General features: G+C 43.3%; 1 protein-coding gene across 2 annotated transcripts in view; it reads right to left on the bottom strand.

Annotated features, from left to right (window-relative positions):
• Positions 1–8,044: 8,044 nt before the first annotated feature.
• The window catches only part of LOC126427367 (cation-dependent mannose-6-phosphate receptor-like), a 96,224-nt gene continuing 83,753 nt past the window's right edge, over positions 8,045–20,515 (bottom strand). For both annotated transcript variants that reach the window (XM_050089716.1, XM_050089715.1), the window contains 2 exons: positions 13,122–13,248; positions 8,045–9,279 (listed from right to left, as the gene is read on the bottom strand). In XM_050089716.1, coding sequence (XP_049945673.1) covers positions 9,145–9,279; positions 13,122–13,248 — 262 coding nt within the window. In that variant the 3' untranslated portion in view covers positions 8,045–9,144. The remainder of the gene's footprint in view (positions 9,280–13,121; positions 13,249–20,515) is intronic.

Genomic DNA, 20,515 nt, shown 5'->3' with positions numbered 1-20,515 from the left:
CTGCGTTCGAGAAATGCCTTTTTTCTCCCATTACAGATGAAAATAATGTTATCAGTATGATATTAAAGCATTAAGCGGTCAACTGGATTAATATTTAGCTGCAAAGTCGCGAACTTCGGTCTCAAACATTATCAATCGAACATACGGCTCCTCCTACACCAAGAAAATTAGAATAAATCATAAAAACGTGCTACTAAGATACGTTGGAAGTTTGTGAACCATTATTTCAATAGAATTACGTGTATAACTTGTGATTCACTGACTTCATTTAGATGCGTAGAGCAGAGTGGTAGAATTCTTGTTCCTAACGCGATGATATAGACTGCAATGGGGAAAATACAGCTTTACAGGTAACAGAAAAACAAACAGTTTGATTGTAGATCATATCTGGCAACAACAAAATATATATATGCTGTCAAACAAAAGTAGGGCCTACTACTGTATATACCTCATGTTAGAAACGAATAGGCTAGCTGTCCCACAGCGGAGAGGACGACTCAGTTGTAACAAAATGAAATACACTCAGTTTCACATAAAATTGTATTTGGGTGAATGGTAGGGGGAAAGGATGTACTAATTCCCTAGTCTGCAGGCACTGTCACTGTAGAGGCATTTACAAACGACACAAAGGATATTTAATTCCAAAACCTTGCTGTCCAATCGTATGTACCACTGTATAAATAATCAGGATTCTTATTTTGCAAATGTTAAAGCTCTCATGTTGACACCATGCAGCTTATTGGAGGGGCACTGCGGCTTCCCTTCAGTAAGCAAAAGATATAGAAATTGAGTGTATGTTTGGCGATCACTGATAATATTATTATTAATTTAATGTCCTGCACTTGGTTTAGCATGAAATACCTTCTTGCTTCCCACTACAATTATGTTAGTCTTAATTACAAACAATTTTTGATACAATTTTAAAAGTTCTTTTTTCATGAGTGCACCAGTTTTGTGACACAGTACATGTTCTGGAGACAACAATATGAAGATCTTATGCAGGTGGGCTGCCCGTTGTAGTCAATTGGAATATGGCTACTGCTTCTCTTCCTGGTCCATCAGGTGCTGCTAAGTTGTCCATGATGTTTTTTCAGATCTTTCCCTCATATGGAATTTTGTTGGACCTTTTCAATTATTCTTAAAATACCTTGTCAATAATGCATTTCACTGTAAAACATAACACATTAGGATTTTTTTAAATGTGTTTAATTTATGTGCAGCTTTTTCATTACCATCCAAGAGACAGTGAGATGGTAGCCAATGATTTAGAGTTTTCTTGTTCTTCTGTTGTAGTGGTGTAATTACTTCCTGGACAACTTGAATGAATTTTAGGTCTTGTGTGTTGATAAATGCTGATATTGCTGCTATGGAATCACAAAATATGACTGCTTTTTTGAATGTGTGTACACAGTTGTTTTGCTGACTTATTGCTATTCTGACAGCTTCAGCTGCACTTACGAAATTGGAGTTGTGTGGATCTTAAATGTGATAGGAAGAGAAAATGTTAATGTATATTCCTATGCCAATGTTTTTTGAAAGAGCCGAAGCCTTCACATCCTTCAGTCCATTTCCTTGATTGGCAAGGTGGAACTAAAACGTAACAGATGTTCTGGTGCTACTGTATGGAATTACTCCATGATGATGTACATTGTAATACACTTTAAATGTTAATACAATTTATCAGAGTTATCTAGAGCCCACTGTGCAGAGGTCACTAATTGCTTACCACTGTGGTTACCACAAATGCCCCTTAACTACACTCACTGACATAAAGTTAATCTCCTAGAAAGAGAGCTCAGGAGCTGGAAAGGACTTTCATGCATTGAGAGGTTTTGTGATTTTATTTAAATGATTACAAAATCAAGTTAAATGAGCAATGAAACTGGTGGTACAATCACATTGCTAGCTGGCCACATAAGAGCAGATTTTCGCAACAGGCCAGAACCGTGAGCCGATTCTGTGGATGTGACTGATCCAGCCTGCCGATCTCACACCTGACATTTTCCACTGATGTGCGTGCACAATCCATCAAATCTACAAATGTTCTGTAATCAAGGTCTCTTGCAGCCTTCTTATAGTGGATGAGTTAAATTTTTTATTTGCGAATAAGTAAAAAATGTTGTTTAGTAACCATCAGATGTGGTCTCTCAAATCTGCACAGTGGCTGGATCCCTTCATCCGAGGACTGTGGTGCGTGCTCAACAGGCCACAGGCTGCAGATGTCAGATTTCAGGAGTTGTGCTGTGTCTCAACAAAATCATATAGCACAGTGCAGTGTTTTTAAGCATAATTTTACTGTAGTATATTTTTGGGTTTTGATACTCATTTATATTGTCAAGAGAAAGTTAGTATGGATGATAGTAGGAGAAAAATTGTGTAGGCCGTCGGTGGTCTGTATGCTGTGTATTCATATTTTTCTTGAAACAAAACATTGCACAAGACGGGCCAAAGAATGGATTCCCAAAAGGCAACATTTCAGCTGTATGGCTCTGGTTGAGAACTATGCACACTCCTCTGAGAATCATGAAGGTTTGATGTGCTAGGAAAAGGATGTGCTTGATCCTTTGTAATGTACAATGATTTGTATTACCTATAAAATAATGGATGTAACATCATTTTGGATTACACAACAATGAACACAGTACAAGCAACTTTTTACTGCCACTCACCATAGTGTTGGTTTATACATTTCAGCCTCCTGTCTGCTTTCCACTTCTTTCAGAGGCCTTCATCTTCCTGAAATCTATTTAAAATTTTGTGGCTTAGTTTTTATAACACATTGGTCCACAGTTGGAATACCATATATGTGTGTTTCAACCATCTCTTCATATACCCTACTTACATTCTTGTTCATGGGAAGTTCATTGGTCAGTTTCCAAAACCGAGATCTTTTGCAGCACAACTAGATAAATTATTTGACAAGGTCACAGGTCCACACCTTCACCATGCTTGAAATAAATGACACTTACTGTCAAGCGAAAACAACAGGAAAGCTCATGGACACTCTGAATGTGGCCCATCAAAGAAACTCGCTTGTGTGTGGACAGCTGGTGCGGCGGAATTGCCAGTTCCAGCCTGAAGGTTGTGTTTCCACTAGTGCACAGGTAGGGCCTATAGGTTGTCAAGAATCTGTCGCCAATATCTGTGACCTGTCTTTACAACCCACGTGTCTATGGCCAGCTATTGGTAGGGTGTTGTACGTCCCCCTGCTCCCCTGGGCCTTAAAACATGCACTGATTTGGGTGTATCACCACCTGAGATAAGTCAGCCAACAATTGTCTAAAGTGACTGCTGGTATTCTGGATATTGGCACTGGGACAGTGCCAACATCCGAGACGATCTGTATGTATTCTGTCAGGGGAAGTAGGGGGCTCTCACTGGCTGAAGGAGTAGCTCAAAGTAACACAGGTGTTTTGTGTGGTTGAATGTCTCGTGAGAAGTAACTCGTGGAAAATGGAAATGCCGTGTGGCTAGGGCCTTCCGTCGGATAGACCATTCGCCCGGTGCAAGTCTTTCAAGTTGACGCCACTTCGGCGACTTGCGTGTTGATGGGGATGAACTGATGATAAGTACAACACAACACCCAGTCCCTGAGCAGAGAAAATCTCTGACCCAGACAGGAATCGAACCCAGGCCGTTAGGTGCGACAGTCCGCCGCACTGACCACTCAGCTGCCAGGGCCGGACAAGTAACACACGAGGACAGAGGATGTCTGTGATGTACTGCTATGCTCACAGAGCTTCCGAAGTCATTAACAGACATGGACTGAAGTCACAGTCAGTTGTTTCTCACATCACATCAGAGGCATAACGAGACTGGGGCAAACGGGGTAGTGCCCCAGAGACCTTGAGATGAGGGGCTCCCTGGCAGTGAAATGGAAAAAAATGAAGAAGCATTAAAATTTGTTTTTCTATCATTCTCTTCACAGCACTCATTTTCACCTGGCCACAATTAAGTATTCTGTACACCTATGTTTGGCGGGCATTTTCTACTTACCTTAGATATTCCAATCAATAATTTACTGGGAAAAAATAGAAAGAGAATGTGGGGAAAAATGAACAGAGGAACAACTGCCAAGGAAGGAATAGATAAATCAGTTGTAATGGAACCCCCTTGCAGTGGGAAACCACAACATTCTGTCAGGACAAGACCTAGGATCTGGCTACCACAGGCAGATACTGCAGTATGTTGAACAGACAGAGGTTACTACTCAAGTAAACCATTTTATTCTGAAATAGGAATGTGGCAGCTTCAGCGATAACTGGTTTTTTGTTACGAAGAGGGAATGCACCAATGGAGAGAATATACAGAACTCTTTTCTTGATGCAATAATTTACCAACAGCCGTATGTATTGTAGAAATTTATTTTATGAACTTCTTAAGTGCTACCAGTTTTGGCATTACATTGATACTTCACGCCGCACACGTCATAGTCTTAAAATTGCTGTACACGGAAGGAGCCTTATAACTGGATCTGTGCATCAAATCGTTATGCAACAGCTGCTGGCACATAAGAACTTCGTAAAATAAATTGGTAACTGTTGGTAAATTATTGCATCAAGAAATACATACCAGCCATTGTCCCACAGTCCATAATGGATCAACGAAGATTATACAGAACTTGATTGACCACAGCATGCTACAATGACAGGCTTCAAAAACTTGTGCTGTTACTTTAAAGGTAATGTTAAAGCCAGTAAATCTAATATATCAGCCTGGGATATATCATCAATGTGCTTAAAGAAAGATTTGTTGACTTCTTATGAGTCTAGTAAATATAATTGTTATGAGTGAGAAATGTGATGAACAAAGTCTGTCCCGGAAGAAAAGAATATTGTAGAGCTTTGTTACTCTTTTAATATTTCAGTGTAAAGCACTAGAAAAAATCAGTAGTATCAAAGATTATGCAGTCTGAAAGTAAGGACATGCAGTTGCATATAACCTCTAAGTGTGCTGTTAGAAACAACTAGTGTGAAAGGATCGTTTGACAAACTCCTTGATGAAGTTTTAGACATCTGAGAAATGTATAGTGCTGAGGGTATTTTCCCTAATTAATAATAAAAAGTGTAAAGAGGAAAAGGAAAGGTAGTGGGCTGGATATGAGCCGATATAGCATAAAGAGAGAGAGAGAGAGAGTGTGTAATTTTTTGTAGTTAGCTGATTTCCAGCTCTTTGCTTCAACCACTTTCCATACTGTTGACAGTGACACTGGCTCCAGAACTCCTTTGACTTGTGGTTATTAACCATGCAACATGAACAAAAATCCCCAAAAGGAATTTCCACCTGCAAAGTTAGTACAGTCGTTGTCCCCCCTTGAAGACACACATTGTCCCCCAAGATGACCCACCACATGAAAACAACAAACATACACTGAAGCAACAAAGAAACTGGTATAGGCATGCGTATGCAATGCAGATATATGTTTGCAGATATAAGTTTGATGGGAAGCCTAGGCTTTGAACGGTTGTGTTGTTACAGACGGTTGATCAATGCAACTTAAGCAACGCACAGTCATTGAATTCTTGACAGCAGAAGGTGTCACCGAAAAGGAGATTCATCAGAGAATGAAAGCAGTTTATGTGATTGTGTTGATGTGAGTACTGTGCGTCACTGGGCGAGCAATTTTAAAGATGTTGTGACGGGAACATCTGACCTGTGTCACAAACAAAGAGTTGGACATCCTGTGACAGCAACCACCGAGTTTCAAAAGCAAAATGTTGACAGATCGATTCAGGAGGATCGACATATCACTCAGAGAGAAATTTCAAGCACAATCGGCATATCACAAGAACGCGTGGGTAGCATTACTGCTTTGCTTGGATATCTGAAGATATGTGCACGATGGGTACCCCAGATGACGACTCCTGAAATGAAAGCGCACAGACTTGAAATTTGCCAGGAACTCCTCTCGCATTACAAGAATGAAGGTGACACCTTCCTCCATTCAATTGTGACAGGTGACTAAACGTGGGTACGCCATTACGACCCAGAGACGAAACGTCAGTCTATGGAATATCGACACACAGACTCGCCCCAGAAAAAGAAATTCAAGACGCACCTCTCAGCTGGAAAACTCATGGCCACAGTGTTCTAGGTAGCAGATGGTGTTATCAATGTTGATTTCCTCAATCGTGGAACACAATAAATTCAGAGCATTACAATGCTGCGAACTCTGAAATGATGGCTAACAGGGGTCCGAAAGGAAAAGGGAAATGTTTTCCTGCAGCATGGCAATGCCAAACCACACATTTCACATGCCACCACAGGAGAACTTCAGAGATTGAATCTCACCACCATACAGTATCCTCCAAACAGTCCAGATTTAGCACCGTCCGACTTCCATCTGTTCCTGATAATGAGAGACTATCTGTGGGGACACCATTATGCTTCTGATGAAGGCATTGAGAGAACTGTAAGACTGCGGTTGCGGGAACAGAGTGTCGACTTCTTCCGTGACTGCTTGAGAAAACTTGTTCATCGTTGGCAGAAATGTATCCAATTGGCTGGTGAATACATGGAAAAGTGAATATTCGTAATTAAATATCACATTATAAGAATTATTTCTGCATTTGATTTATTAAAATATCCTCATCCAAACCCAATTAATGAAGGTGGAGGCATTACTTTTCTTCAACCCTCGTACATTATCTACCCTATCAAAAATACGCAGACACCCTATGTAGTGCAGAACTGACCACTAGATGTCACAAGCGGCAGACCTGCCAGTATGGAGGGAGGTGAAGAGTACTGTGTTATCAATGGAGAAGCAGTAACAGCAGAACAGAAGAGCTGAGTGACAATGCAGATGGACTAGCCATTGGATGGCAGCTGAGTAACAAATCCATCAGGGACGTTTCAACCCTTCCAGAACTGCCCAGCTCTATCATTGATAATGCAAGTGTGAAACATGAAAGAACAACCACAGCTGAAATGAGACCCGGCATACCACATGTGTGTCAGGATGGCAGCAGGTGGGCATCTGGGGTGTTTTCCCTACATGTAAAACGACAAATGCCAGGATTCAGGGAAAAATGGGTTTTATTCTCAAGAACTACCACTAAGGGAGACAATGTTCGTGAAAACTGGCGACGGCCTTGGAATGAACCATACATGGTATGGAAAGGGCATTTTGCCCTCGATAGGAAGGACTGGTGGACACGTTCAGAGAGTAAGCAAGCTGGCAGACAAGGGAGCGACCCGTCGTCGGGGTCACTACCTCACCGATCCTCTCACGGGACGGCACCCGGTCCTCCCACTGGCGGGTTTGTGGCAGAAAGTTGGTGTCTCTCATTTGGCAAAAACGTGGTGGCGTCCGTAGCTCAGTGTAGTAGCCGGCCGGAAGTACTGCACAGTAGTTTACCTAACTGCTCGTGCCACTGCCTGAGGCTACGTTAAAATGACGGAAGTAGAATACAATAAAATTTGTTTACCATTTTTACCCGTTACCGTGTACTATTCCACAAATTTCTGTAGTCACTGGTAAGTGCCATTTCAAGTGTTGTAAGAGGCCGTCAGCAGAGTACTGGAAATGAGTGATTTGGAGTAATGATTCATGCTATACACTTTGGGTATCTATTGGAAGGTTTTGAGTTTGGCAAACGCCTGGAGAACGTTATCTCCCACCATGTGCAGTGTTGACAACATAGTTCAGGGTGGTGGTGTTATGACTGATTGTATCGGCATGACATTGCACTCCGTCACAAAACAGGATCTATGAGACAATGGTTTGTGGACGACATCCCTGAAATGGACTGGCTTGCCCAGAGTCGACCTGATCCCAATGGAACATCTCTGGGATGAGTTACAACACGACATCACTCTACATACCACTGTACAACATCACTAACTTACCTGGTTTTGGCTCTTCTGGAAGAATGGGCTGTCATTCCGCCAGAGACATTTGGACACCTCAGCGAAAGCATCTTAGAGGTGACGGGTTGACACACCCACATTAATTTCCACTGATAGGGACGGGGCATTTCTCTAAGGAGTCCTCAGATTAAAAGCTGTTGCCACACAACAGCAGGTAATGCACAGTAAATCCTTCGCTTCAACATTTTACGCTTTATTGAAAAGTACACATCAATAACATACAATTTATTTGTATTTGTACAACGCAAAATCAGGTTCAACACGTGCAGTGTGATATTAATTGGAAAAAGAACATGATATATTAATATGATTCCTTGTGCACAGGCATGTAAATTTTAAACGGGCGGAATTGTACGCACAGGCTCGATAAATAATGTCAAACTTTAAAATCTTACATATTGTACAAAGGCCAGTACAATACCAAAACAATAAATGCTTCATAGATTTGAAAATGAGACTTATCAACTGATTTTCTATACACACACTACACACAGAAAAACATGTTCTACTCTAAATGTAATGCAGAAAATTTTGGTAACATAAATAAAAGCTCATTATTTTATTCTCACACTTAAGTAATCCTTAACAACAAATCTGCAATGTGCACAGACTCCCGAATTTAAATTAAGCCTCAATTTGGCAGGATAAACCCAAACTCATCTTTCACAGTAGTACAATTATTGTAAGGAACATCAAGCATGCAGATGCACGCAAAACACACACACACACACACACACACACACACACACACTTATCAGTCAATTATGAGATCATTAATGTACAGACAAATAGCAACATAACTGAAAATATTTTTCTCAAGAGACATTTCTTTCCAACAGAGCAATAGCTACTAATTACAAGCAAGCAATAATTATGAAGCAAAGTGCGAAAAAAATGAGGTACTCTGAAATTACTGTCAAATGTTTTGTATAAAAAATCACATATATGGAATTGTAAGTAACATTTCCTCTGCAATACTACACTGAAAAGTAGGCAGAAAAAGTTACAGCATTCTTCATCTCGGACACATGTCCAACCACAAAATTTAGATGTAAACACCGAAGCTAAAAAGGTGGACAGAGAATCTGTATTTCTGCCACTTTTAAGACACCCATATGATAGGAATACTAAGAATGAGATATTTGGGACACGGCCAGGTTTCCCTTCCGTAAGCAGTAAGTTGTAAAAGAAGAAACTGAGGGCGGCGTAGCAGTGGATCCGCCAGGTGACCTGGCAGAAAACACAGGACTAGACAGACAGACACAGCAACTGTCATGGCTGGAGTGGCGCGTCGTCCCTGTCTGAGTCAGTGAAGCTGCCGCCGGCAATCTGTTGCCAGCCGTCTGAGCGAGACAGGCTGCGGCCGTCTGCAAAGTCACCACGCCGGCACACCAGGTTGCACCCGTCCTAATAATAATAATAATTATTATTATTAACAACAATAAACAAATGGAATGGCCAGAGTAAAATTGTAAGTGATCTACAATTGCTTCTTGACAATGTCTGGAAAACAGAAAAGATTCTAATAGAATGGAAAATATTATTAATCCACTTGTTACATAAAACCCAAAGAAAGCGAGTGTTGACAGATGTGAAAATTACTGAACTATCAGTTTAATAAGTCACGGCTGCAAAATAGTAACATGAAAGTACCGCCATCAGACTGTTTTTTATTTGCAATGTTACATTTACACGATCACGATTTCGGCTTCAGAGTGACATTATCAAGTATTTTCTAGTAAAGCCTACTGCTTTGTTTTATCACTGAGTATACCATCATGAGTGAAGCCATCAGTCATTTAGTCACGATGGTTGAGCCACGGTAAAAATTGTTGTTTTGAAGAGCGCACCGCAGCGTGTAGTGTGAAGCAGTCGCCCTCCATTTCTGGCGGTGGCGCCACTGTGGCAACGCAGCTTTGGTGTCTCCCTCTGGTGGGAAAGGGGAAAAGGTTGCCTGTTCACACGCATTTAAGGGGCGCTATGAGCTAGCCAGTCGGTCAGTCGGAGTGAGTCTGGGTCTGCTTCTCGTCCGCATTTTGAGAGGCGTTTAGTGTCTGTCTTTTGTTCGGATCAACCTTTAAAGCCGGCAAAATGAGAGTCTTTCGACTCTGCCAGTAGAGAACTCAGCGAGTGGTCACCCGGCCAGGGCTTAGTTCCTGCATCTGAGTCTGCGCGTTAGGCCGCGAGTCTGCTCGAGTTGCTCAGCCAATGGTCATTGGCGGTCGGATCGATCGGTCGGTCGGTTGCGCACTGAGACACGAGATGACTTGTCCGCCTCGAGCATCGGCGCATGTAAGGGCACCACGTGAGTCCAGTGGGCTGCGCCGAATAGCGAGGGGAATGGTTTCGCGGTCGACACGAGAGCAACAAGAGTCAACTTACGACATCAATCGGGCTGTTGTGAGCTGTGATGCCGTGGTGTAACTGGTTCTCCGAGTGCTTCTGGGCCCCTTCGGTTACCATCTTGTGGAGCTTGGCTCGGTCCTTTCCTGGTGCAGGGATGTCGTTTTGCCAGGGCGCGTGTGTCTTCTGCACGGTTTGGTCCGACCCAGTTTTTCCGCCGTCGTGCGCCTGAAAGTGAGTGGGAGGCGCACCAGCAGTGCAGCCGCGACGGAGCAGCGGGCAGTCGGTCGGTTGGTGTGGACCAGGAAAGACGGGAGATCGGCGCGCCTTCCTGCATCCGTTGAAGCAGCTGGCAGCGGACGGTTCGTGAGAGCAATTTGGGGGTGCTGGCCCAGGTCTTCTCCAGAAAGTGCAGTTTATTAGAAGTTAAGTGATTGGTGATATGTTGTGTGATTTGCTCTTGTTAAATGCTACCTGTTTTCTTGGTCAGTCTCTCATCCCCAGCTTGCTTGTCTGTCTCTTATTCGCATTTGTTAGGCAGTTAGTGTCTGTCTGTCGTTCGGAGGTGCCTCTGTCATGTCTGTCGGATTCGGTGTGTTAACGAATTTATTGCTTGGAGTGAAACAGCCTAGTTCCTGAAATACGTTTTTATCTTGCCTATCATTTTGAGAGGCGGTATATGTGTACTGTAGAGCATGTTGAATGGTTCGGCCAACCTTGTATAATTTTATATAAGATTGCATTTCGTGGGCTTTTATTTAAATGGTCATTTTAGTATATAAAGTTACCACCCTTCCACCGTAAGACTTTTCTTACAAGTTATAATCAAGTTGCACCTTCGGTGGCAAGTTAATCTTTTAATTTTAGAGTTTGGAACCATTTCCATCCCTCCTACGGGGTGCATAGTTTGTGTGCTTGTGCGAATTGTTTACTTTTACTTTAAGGTAATCTGGTGTATTGCAGATTTGCACCTGTGTAGTCTATCAGAGGTTGTTGTGAGCGGTCGTGACTACGGCCGCGTCAAAAGGGAGTGGCCCGGTTCTCAGCCCGAAAGCTCATACGCTGAAAAATTTGTTTCTTTTGGCCTCTGAATAAATTGTAACTTGATACTTACAGGGTGCTTTCTGCTTATAATTTTAAATCTGTTTCTTTAAAAAAAAAATAAAAAAATTAAAAAAAGGCTTTTAGGAATGAAATTCCCGTTTGTTAAAAGCAATTTCATTTCGATTTCATCAGTTACTCCCTGGCAACTATTTCCACGCTCACATAGTGAGATTAAATGTGTTAATGTTCTCAATGAATCGCTAGTAAATAAAGTAAATTCTTAAGAAAAAGTTTTGAAAGTAAATTCAAGGTTCAATGGTATGCTCAGTGATAAAACAAAGCAGTAGGCTTTACCAGAAATATTGACCCTCAGACAATGTGTCTAATAGTGTATTTTAAATACGGCAGTATGCCATATTAGGCACTGCATAACACTTAAAACACTTGATAATGGCACTTTAAAGCCAAAATCACAATCGTGTAAATGTAACACTGCAAATAAAATACAGTCTAATGGCAGTACTGAGAACCTAGCGTAAACCGTTGTGGTGTCACGGTCATCGGAATCAGTTTGTATTGCACAGTCTTCGTCCTAAAGCTTAAAGTAGTAAAGGAGTTTTGCTATTTGGGGAGCAAAATAATTGATGATGGTCGAAGTAGAGAGGATATAAAATGTAGACTGGCAATGGCAAGAAAAGCGTTTCTGAAGAAGAGAAATTTGTTAACATCGAGTATAAATTTAAGTGTAAGGAAGTCGTTTCTGAAACTATTTGTATGGAGTGTAGCCATGTATGGAAGTGAAACATGGACGATAACTAGTTTGGACAAGAAGAGAATAGAAGCTTTCGAAATGTGGTGCTACAGAAGAATCCTGAAGATAAGGTGGGTAGATCACGTAACTAATGAGGAGGTATTGAATAGGATTGGGGAGAAGAGAAGTTTGTGGCACAATTTGACAAGAAGAAGGGACTAGTTGGTAGGACATGTTCTGAGGCATCAAGGGATCACAAATTTAGCATTGGAGGGCAGTGTGGAGGGTAAAAATCATAGAGGGAGACCAAGAAATGAATACACTAAGCACATTCAGAAGGACATAGGTTGCAGTAAGTACTGGGAGATGAAGAAGCTTGCACATGATAGAGTAGCATGGAGAACTGCATCAAACCAGTCTCAGGACTGAAGACCACAACAACAACAACAGCAGGCTAAAGTAAAATTCTTTGTTAGAGCATCAGATCTTACAGTCAAAATTACAAAAATTTAACTGAAAACTACCACAATGAAAAATTTATGGAATTCTAAAAAATTCCCGGGTTTTTCCCGGTTTTCTCCCGGAAAAAATTCCTGGGTTTTTCCCAGATTTTCTGGTTGTCCTGGGGCATATACACCCTGATAGTGAAACGGTGTCACCAATTTGATCAAGGCCACACCCACAGGTGAAATGTCCAGGCAATCGAGGAACTAATTCGTAGCAATTGCAGATTTTCCATCAAAGAGGATGTTCACACACCGGTTCTCAAATGGCTGCACGGCCAAAAAGGAGATTTCTATTTTCGACAAACTGAACAAGTCATAGAACGTTCAGACCACAGTTTAGAGAGGCTAGGTGAGTATTTGCTGGAAAATAGCAGAGTATTTGTCACTTTGAAGTGTAGTGCAGGATTTAACGACAGTTATAGGACCTGCCGCAACAATGTTTAACTTTCTTTCTGAAGTCTCCCCGTAGATCATACGCTGTCCCGTTTCTCAACATCATGGTACAAATCAAACAAACTATCCGTAGATTGTGGAACCAACACCAACCAATACTACAGCTGTATTATTAGGGAGAGCCCTGTACTGGGCACATTGCTATTACTCACAGCTTGCAGATGTCCTAAGTTAATCCAGAAGTCTTTGTTGGGAATCTGATCAAAGCCTTTGGCACCACACACCAGCCGTCGATAACCGACACCGATAAGTAGATATGTTCCAGCTACTGCGGCAAACCTGCAAAACCACAAAATGTGAAATGAAAATTTTGAGAAGTTCCTGCAGGACATAGCGGACTGCATAGGACAAAGGACAACAAAATACAAATCCATTGCAGTACAGATGTGGAGAAACAATTGCAAATAAATAAATGAATAAAACAAAACACACACACACACACACACACACACACACACACACACACACACACACAAAGAACCCTTTATTTATTACTCAAGGGCTTGCAGCAACCACTTGAATTTTCAATATCAAATTTGTATTAACATCTTTTATCATTTTCACACCATCTGTGGAAGGTTCACACAAAGTTTTATGTAATAAACAAATCATAGGACAACAGTAGTTTCAATTTAGTATCACAAAACTGGTCATCAACTGTATTTTTACTGGAAGTCAAAACATGTACTAATTCTGCGGTATGATAGTCTGCAATTTTAGATTTGATTTTTGGCTCCAGGCTACAGTGGAAGGTGTGGAACAGTACAGTAAAAACAAATAGTGAAACTCTGCTATAATTACTTTTTTCATGAGCAGATTTATCCAGCTATACAAAGGAAAAAGTGCTTCCAGTGAAATGCTTTTTCTCAACAACTACATACTCCTTTTACCATCAACATGGTTAATAAAGTTGATGTACACAAAGAAGCTGTGCACTGCTACAATTTAAATTTTCAGTTATCTGACTTAATTTTTACCCCTGTTCAAATTATGCCTACAAGAGGATTACAGCTAATTAACTTCAGAAGTGTAATTTCTACTCAGCTTACTACACATTACGCTCGGATACTATTACGAACACTATATATCAGAAGTATATATCATATATAAAAACAAAGATGAGGTGACTTACCGAACAAAAGCGCTGGCAGGTCGATAGACACACAAACAAACACAAACATACACACAAAATTCAAGCTTTCCCAACAAACTGTTGCCTCATCAGGAAAGAGGGAAGGAGAGGGGAAGACGAAAGGAAGTGGGTTTTAAGGGAGAGGGTAAGGAGTCATTCCAATCCCGGGAGCGGAAAGACTTACCTTAGGGGCAAAAAAGGACAGGTATACACTCCCACACACGCACATATCCATCCACACATACAGACACAAGCAGACATATTTAAAGACAAAGAGTTTGGGCAGAGATGTCAGTCGAGGCGGAAGTACAGAGGCAAAGATGTTGTTGAAAGACAGGTGAGGTACGAGTGGCGGCAACTTGAAATTAGCGGAGGCTGAGGCCTGGCGGATAACGAGAAGCGAGGATGTACTGAAGGGCAAGTTCCCATCTCCGGAGTTCTGACAGGTTGGTGTTAGTGGGAAGTATCCAGATAACCCGGATGGTGTAACACTGTGCCAAGATGTGCTGGCTGTGTACCGAGGCATGTTTAGCCACAGGGTGATCCTCATTACCAACAAACACTGTCTGCCTGTGTCCATTCATGCGAATGGACAGTTTGTTGCTGGTCATTCCCACATAGAATGCATCACAGTGTAGGCAGGTCAGTAAACCATAACCATAACCATAACCAATTTTTTTTTTTTTTTTTTTTTTTTGCCGCTTTCAGCACTACCGCCGCTATAATATCCACCGTTTCTGTTCACAAACAGCTCCTTTCACCTTTTAAACAACCATTTCGGCCAGTTCTAATAACTTTCGCTTTATTTCCATTTCCGTTTTTCCCACATCACTGATCATTTTTAGCCGCTTCCCACAGGTTTTAACGCCATTATTTCTTCGTCAGACAATTGTTAGCCTCATTTTCATAATCTGCCACCACAATACCACTCCTTTTAATATACTACACGCAGTTTTTTCGAAATTTTCCCGAATTTCTCCGTCCTTTAACGTGTTTTGGCGGCAACACAACCACCTAACCTTTATGCACATCGCTGTCTACCAACCCAAGTCCAACATAGCCCAGCTGTAACCAACACCTTTTCGCCTTTTTTCATTCCAGATCTCCAGTTTCTTTCCGGTTCACCTTTATCTCTCCCCATATATTTTTATTTTCATTTTCATTTCACCTCATGTTACACTTTCCACCTTCTAATACCATGTCATCCTCACAACACCCCCACAATGACCCCATTAAGTTTTATTTACATTCCCTCCGCAAACATGCCTTCGCCCTAGCCAGATTACGCTCGCATATTTTATTTTCTCAGGCTTGTCTGACATTTGGCATTACCCCCAAAGGCCTCACACTCAAAGTTCCCATCTCTGGCTGCAACCCTTCCTTCCATCAGTCCCTATACCAGTTCCAAACTGAACAATCCATTGCCCTCACCCACCTAATCCTTCACCTACACATCAACTCAGCCAATGAACACACCCGTCAACTCCTATCCTTAATAGAAGTCCTTAATCTTTCCTCTCCCACATCCACACCGGCTGTTCAGAGCATCCTCCTACAGGCCAACCGTAAATTAGAACAGCATGCCACCCTCCACCTCAAAAAACTATCCAATCTCCTGGTTTCCCACCTCCGGAAAGGCAACTCACTCACCCTTCACAACCTTTCCAGCAAACCTCAACCTCCTCTCATTGCACACAAACCCAGTCTCTCCCATCTACTCAATCTCCCACTTCCAGCTCCACTCCCTCCAAAACCTCAAAATTCCGATCAACACAATCTGGAACCACAACACCCTAATTCAGTAGTTAACCTTTCCTCCAAACCTCTCTCCCAATCCGAAACCTCTGTCCTATCCAAAGGCCTCACCTTCAGCCCCACTCCCAGATTCAACCAAACAGCCCTCGTCAAAGATTTACTGTCCTACACTCGTACTCTCTGCTGGAAGTATCACTTTGCCACGAAGAAAAATGATCCTAATCCTACTCCTAATGATCCGACTCCTCAAGACACCATCCAAATTGAACCCTGCCTGGAACAGTTCCGTCCTCCGTCACAGCGGGACCCACCTCCTCTTCCTCAAAATCACCCTCTCCAAACCTTCCAGGAATTTCTGACTTCCAGCCTTGCATCTCAATCCTTCTTAAAAAACCTTAATCCTACACCCAACATCACCACTGCTGAAGCCCAGGCTATCCGTGATCTGAAGGCTGACCGATCCATCGTCATTCTTCCGGCGGACAAGGGTTCCACGACCGTGGTACTTGATCGTCGGGAGTATGTGGCTGAGGGACTGCGTCAGCTTTCAGACAACACCACATACAAAGTTTGCCAAGGTAACCCCATTCCCGATGTCCAGGTGGAGCTTCAAGGAATCCTCAGAACCTTAGGCCCCCTGCAAAACCTTTCTCCTGACTCCATCAACCTCCTGACCCCACCGACACCCCGCACCCCTACCTTCTTCCTAAAATCCACAAACCCAATCATCCCGGCCGCCCCATTGTAGCTGGTTACCAAGCCCCCACAGAACGTATCTCTGCCTACGTAGATCAACACCTTCAACCCATTACATGCAGTCTCCCATCCTTCATCAAGGACACCAACCACTTCCTTGAACGCCTGGAATCCTTACCCAATCTGTTACCCCCGGAAACCATCCTTTTAACCATTGATGCCACATCCCTATACACAAATATTCCGCACGTCCAGGGCCTCGCTGCGATGGAGCATTTCCTTTCACGCCGATCACCTGCCACCCTACCTAAAACCTCTTTCCTCATCACCTTAGCCAGCTTCATCCTGACCCACAACTTCTTCACTTTTGAGGGCCAGACATACCAACAATTAAAGGGAACAGCCATGGGCACCAGGATGGCCCCCTCGTACGCCAACCTATTCATGGGTCGCTTAGAGGAAGCCTTCTTGGTTACCCAAGTCTGCCAACCCAAAGTTTGGTACAGATTTATTGATGACATCTTCATGATCTGGACTCATAGTGAAGAAGAACTCCAGAATTTCCTCTCCAACCTCAACTCCTTTGGTTCCATCAGTTTCACCTGGTCCTACTCCAAATCCCATGCCACTTTCCTTGACGTTGACCTCCACCTGTCCAATGGCCAACTTCACACGTCCGTCCACATCAAACCCACCAACAAGCAACAGTACCTCCATTATGACAGCTGCCACCCATTCCACATCAAACGGTCCCTTCCCTACAGCCTAGGTCTTCGTGGCAAACGAATCTGTTCCAGTCCGGAATCCCTGAATCATTACACCAACAACCTGAAAACAGCTTTCGCATCCCGCAACTACCCTCCCGACCTGGTACAGAAGCAAATAACCAGAGCCACTTCCTCGTCCCCTCAAACCCAGAATCCCCCACAGAAGAACCACAAAAGTGCCCCACTTGTGACAGGATACTTTCCGGGACTGGATCAGACTCTGAATGTGGCTCTCCAGCAGGGATACGACTTCCTCAAATCCTGCCCTGAAATGAGATCCATCCTTCATGAAATCCTCCCCACTCCGCCAAGAGTGTCTTTCCGCCGTCCACCTAACCTTCGTAACCTGTTAGTTCATCCCTATGAAATCCCCAAACCACCTTCCCTACCCTCTGGCTCCTATCCTTGTAACCGCCCCCGATGCAAAACCTGTCCCATGCACCCTCCCACCAGCACCTACTCCAGTCCTGTAACCCGGAAGGTGTACACGATCAGAGGCAGAGCCACGTGTGAAAGCACCCACGTGATTTACCAACTGACCTGCCTACACTGTGATGCATTCTATGTGGGAATGACCAGCAACAAACTGTCCATTCGCATGAATGGACACAGGCAGACAGTGTTTGTTGGTAATGAGGATCACCCTGTGGCTAAACATGCCTTGGTGCACAGCCAGCACATCTTGGCACAGTGTTACACCGTCCGGGTTATCTGGATACTTCCCACCAACACCAACCTATCCGAACTCCGGAGATGGGAACTTGCCCTTCAGTATATCCTCTCTTCTCGTCATCCGCCAGGCCACAATCTCCGCTAATTTCAAGTTGCCGCCACTCATACCTCACCTGTCTTTCAACAACTTCTTTGCCTCTACACTTCTGCCTCGACTGACATCTCTGCCCAAACTCTTTGTCTTTAAATATGTCTGCTTGTGTCTGTATGTGTGGATGGATATGTGCGTGTGTGGGAGTGTATACCTGTCCTTTTTTCCCCCTAAGGTAATTCTTTCCACTCCCAGGATTGGAATGACTCCTTACCCTCTCCCTTAAAACCCACTTCCTTTCGTCTTCCCCTCTCCTTCCCTCTTTCCTGATGAGGCAACAGTATGTTGCGAAAGCTTGAATTTTGTGTGTATGTTTGTGTTTGTTTGTGTGTCTATCGACCTGCCAGCGCTTTTGTTCGGTAAGTCACCTCATCTTTGTTTTTATATATAATTTTTCCCACGTGGAATGTTTCCTTCCATTATATAGAAGTATATATCATGTCCATTATAATTATCCGGGCTGTTATGCCGTGGTCGGTTGATGAATTCTGTGTCAATTCCCAACATTTGGTCCCAGTCTGCAGAGGACACCTTCAAGGGGGTCTGTAGCTCGATGGAAGGTCCAACACACCTACTGGCTCGCTACTGACTGCCGCTAAATTCCGTGTCCGCACACTCCCGCGCCGAGGTGTGACGTCACGTGTTTTGAAAACGTCAGTGCAATTGGCCGCTGTCTACTGCCGTCGATCGCCGTTGCCATCACCCAGTGGTGGACGGGTGGCACACATCTTCTTCAACACTGGCATCCATATACCGTTTAATTTCACGCCCTCCTCCTTTCGATTGAAATTATTAGGGTGTCTGGCAATTTCGATCGCCTCCCTGTAGAGCCTTTCATAATATCCGCTTATGGTTGCTAGTACTTGCGTCTCCTCGAAACGAATATGGTGGTTCCCTGGCTGGAAAGCATGCTCCGCAACAGCTGATCGTTCCGTTTCCCCTCTTCTGCAATTGCCCTTGTGCTCTTCCAAACGTTTAGAAACCGTTCTTTTAGTGGTACCCACATAAACATCACCACAGCTGCATGGGATCCTATACACTCCAGCTCTTTCCAATTGTTTGCGAGCGTCCTTGGCAGGCTTAAGGTATTCCTGTATCTTCCTGGTGGGCTTGTAAATTACCGTAATATTCCGCTTCGTCAAGATCCTCCCTATTCTTTCCGTTACATTTTTAACAAACGGCAGGACAGGAAAACCTTAGATTTTGCAGTTGCCTGTACCTCAATATGGTTTCTACGTGGCTGTCTCAACGCACGTTTTATTTTGCCGTACGAATATCCGTTCTTCATTAGTGCTTTGTGGAGATGTTCTATCTCAGCGTCGAGCAACTCAGGTTCACAAATATTTCTAGCTCTGTCCGCTAACATCTTGATAACACCCCGCTTCTGTTGTGGGTGGTGGTTCGAATCCCGGTGCAAATAACAGTCCGTGTGCGTGGGTTTGCTGTATACTGAGTGGCCCAAACTATAATTTTTGTTCCTAAAAACAAACACATCGAGGAAATGTAATTTGCCATCTATCTCCTCCTCCATTGTAAACTGAATTCTCGAGTTTATACTATTCAGATGTTTGTGGAACCGGCTTAGTTCCTCCCTGCCATGTCTCCACAGCACAAACATGTCATCCACTTATCGGAACCATACATTTGGTTTTTTGCTGGCAGTGCCTAAGGCCTGTTCTTTGAGTTTCTCCATAAAGAAGTTTGCAATTACGGGACTTAGGGGGCTTCCCATAGCCACTGTCATCATTTTGTTTTTGGTCTAAAACTGTCTCTTGTTGTGGTGAAAAAGCCGATCTCCTGAGTGCCACAATGTGGGTCTTTTCCTCTCACCACTTCATTTCGAGGTAGTAATGCTGGTTAACTGTGGTACCCTGAGGGATAGATGCATGGATGACAACATCTATATCTACATTTATACTCTGCATGACACCCAACAGTGTGTGGCGGAGGGCACTTTACGTGCCACTGTCATTACTTCCCTTTCCTGTTCCAGTCGCGTACGGTTCACGGGAAGAACAACTGCCGGAAAGCCTCTGTGCGCGCTCGAAACTCTCTAATTTTACATTCGTGATCTCCTCGGGAGGTATAAGTAGGGGGAAGCAATATATTCGATACCTCATCCAGAAACGCACACTCTCGAAAGCTGGACAGGAAGCTAGCTACACTGCGATGCAGAGCGCCTCTCTTGCAGAGTCTGCCACTTGAGTTTGCTAAACATCTCCGTAACGCTATCACGCTTACCAAATAACCCTGTGACTAAACGCGTCGCTCTTCTTTGGATCTTCTTTATCTCCTCTGTCAACTCGATCTGGTATGGATCCCACACTGACGAGCAATACTCAAGTATAGGTCGAACGAGTGTTTTGTAAGCCG

The sequence above is a fragment of the Schistocerca serialis genome, chromosome 11, assembly GCF_023864345.2.
Source record: "Schistocerca serialis cubense isolate TAMUIC-IGC-003099 chromosome 11, iqSchSeri2.2, whole genome shotgun sequence".
In the NCBI taxonomy this organism is placed as follows: domain Eukaryota; kingdom Metazoa; phylum Arthropoda; class Insecta; order Orthoptera; family Acrididae; genus Schistocerca; species Schistocerca serialis.
Note: the sequence above shows the minus strand (reverse complement) of the source record. Positions and strands in the feature narration are given on the sequence as shown.